Here is a 1541-nt window from a genome sequence, read left to right as displayed (position 1 = left end):
GTGCGCCAGCTCGGCCTGGATGTGGTCGCTGAGGCCCTCGTGGTACTGGTCGATGAGCGCGGGCTCGTTCCAGTCCAGGTCCTGGGCGATCATCTGGAACGCGTTGGAGTAGTCGACCACGGACCCCATGCCCTGGCGCAGGCGTCTGATCTTGCGCTTGGCGGCCTCTCGCCGCTGGGGGTCTTCGAAGACGTGCTTCATCTCGGTCATGAAGGCTGGGTAGTTGTGCATCAGGTAGTGGGCTCGCTCCAGCTTCGCGGAGGCCCAGCGGGCGGCGCGGCCGGTCATCATGCTGGTCACGAAGCAGACGCGGACGCGATCGATGGAGAAATCTCGGGTGCTCTTCTCCATGAAGATCTGGCACTGGGACATGAAAGGCACCAGCATGTCTGGGTTGCCGTCGAACTTCTCGGGGAGGTCTTCGGAGCCCTCTTCCTCGGCGGGGGGGGGGGGGGCAGCAGCCGCTGCGGCGCCACGGAGCTCCAGCTCATCCTCTTCCTCCTCCTCTTCTTCCTCTTCCTGGGGGGCGGGCTCCACTTGCTCGCGAAGGTTCGAGTTCTCCTCGGTGAGCCTCTGCACCTGGTCCTGCAGCTTGTTGTTCTCCTCGGACTGCCTCATGACCTTCTCTCTGAGGTCGTTGATCTCTTGGGAGAGGTTCTCCCGCCGCCGGCGCTCCTGGTTGGGGTTGCCCTGATCCCTTTGGCAGTTGTTGGAGGAGGAGGAGGAGGGGTCGTTGGGGGGGGGAGGAGGAGGTGGTGGTGGGCAGTCGGCGGGCCCCAGGGTGAAGGTTGGGGTGGGAGGAGACCTCCCAGCTGTCGCTTCACTTCTGTGGGGATGGAGGCCTGGATCCTGGCCTCCTCGTCCACCCTTTCTTCTTCTTGTTTTCAAAAGCTTTTTGTTTCTGTAAATGAGGATAAAAGCATAATTCAACACATACAGTCAAAGAAGCACAATAAAAAGAAGAATTCAGCATTTAAAGTGTCTACTAAAGTACTTTAAATACATGAGTATTTAAAGTATCTCTTTACTTGCTTACATTAATAGTTGATAAACAAAACCCCTACAAAGAAACAATAGATAATGGGAAAAACACCTCTTTTTGATGTTTGATGTTTTTCTCCTCAAAAATCCACCTATTCATTATGATTCAATAATACATAACTGTATCAACAGTACACTGCTTAACTTTATGACTATAAAAGAATGCCAAGACACTCCAAACAAGTTGTTTTGAATCCAGAGAGCAGAGCAAGAAACGTTCAAGGTAAGATGGCTACCAAATAAATTACACAAAAGAAAGCCAAAATGATTAACTGTTTTTAAAACAGTTATTAAAGAAGTTACAGATAATACAGCAAATAAACAAACAAAAAACCCCGCCAGAAAACCCATAGGATTGTCTAAATTAGTTTTCTGGCCATAATTTGATTTCCCAAAGAGAAGTTCCTACGGGACAGAAATGGCACTGAGCAGCAACATGTATATATCAGTTTTCCTCCTTATTATGTAGGCAATTAACAAATATCAGTTGCTACCTCCTA

At 50.3% G+C, this 1541-nt stretch overlaps 1 protein-coding gene across 1 annotated transcript in view; it reads right to left on the bottom strand.

Moving 5' to 3' along the window:
• Positions 1-1541, bottom strand: part of PEG10 (paternally expressed 10) — an 11486-nt gene that overhangs the window by 4899 nt on the left and 5046 nt on the right. Inside the window, 1 exon segment of the mRNA XM_006779267.2 lies at positions 7-901. Within this exon segment, the coding sequence (XP_006779330.1) occupies positions 7-901 (895 nt within the window).

This window comes from Myotis davidii, unplaced genomic scaffold (genome assembly GCF_000327345.1).
Source record: "Myotis davidii unplaced genomic scaffold, ASM32734v1 scaffold187, whole genome shotgun sequence".
Taxonomy (NCBI): Eukaryota; Metazoa; Chordata; class Mammalia; order Chiroptera; family Vespertilionidae; genus Myotis; species Myotis davidii.
Note: the sequence above shows the minus strand (reverse complement) of the source record. Positions and strands in the feature narration are given on the sequence as shown.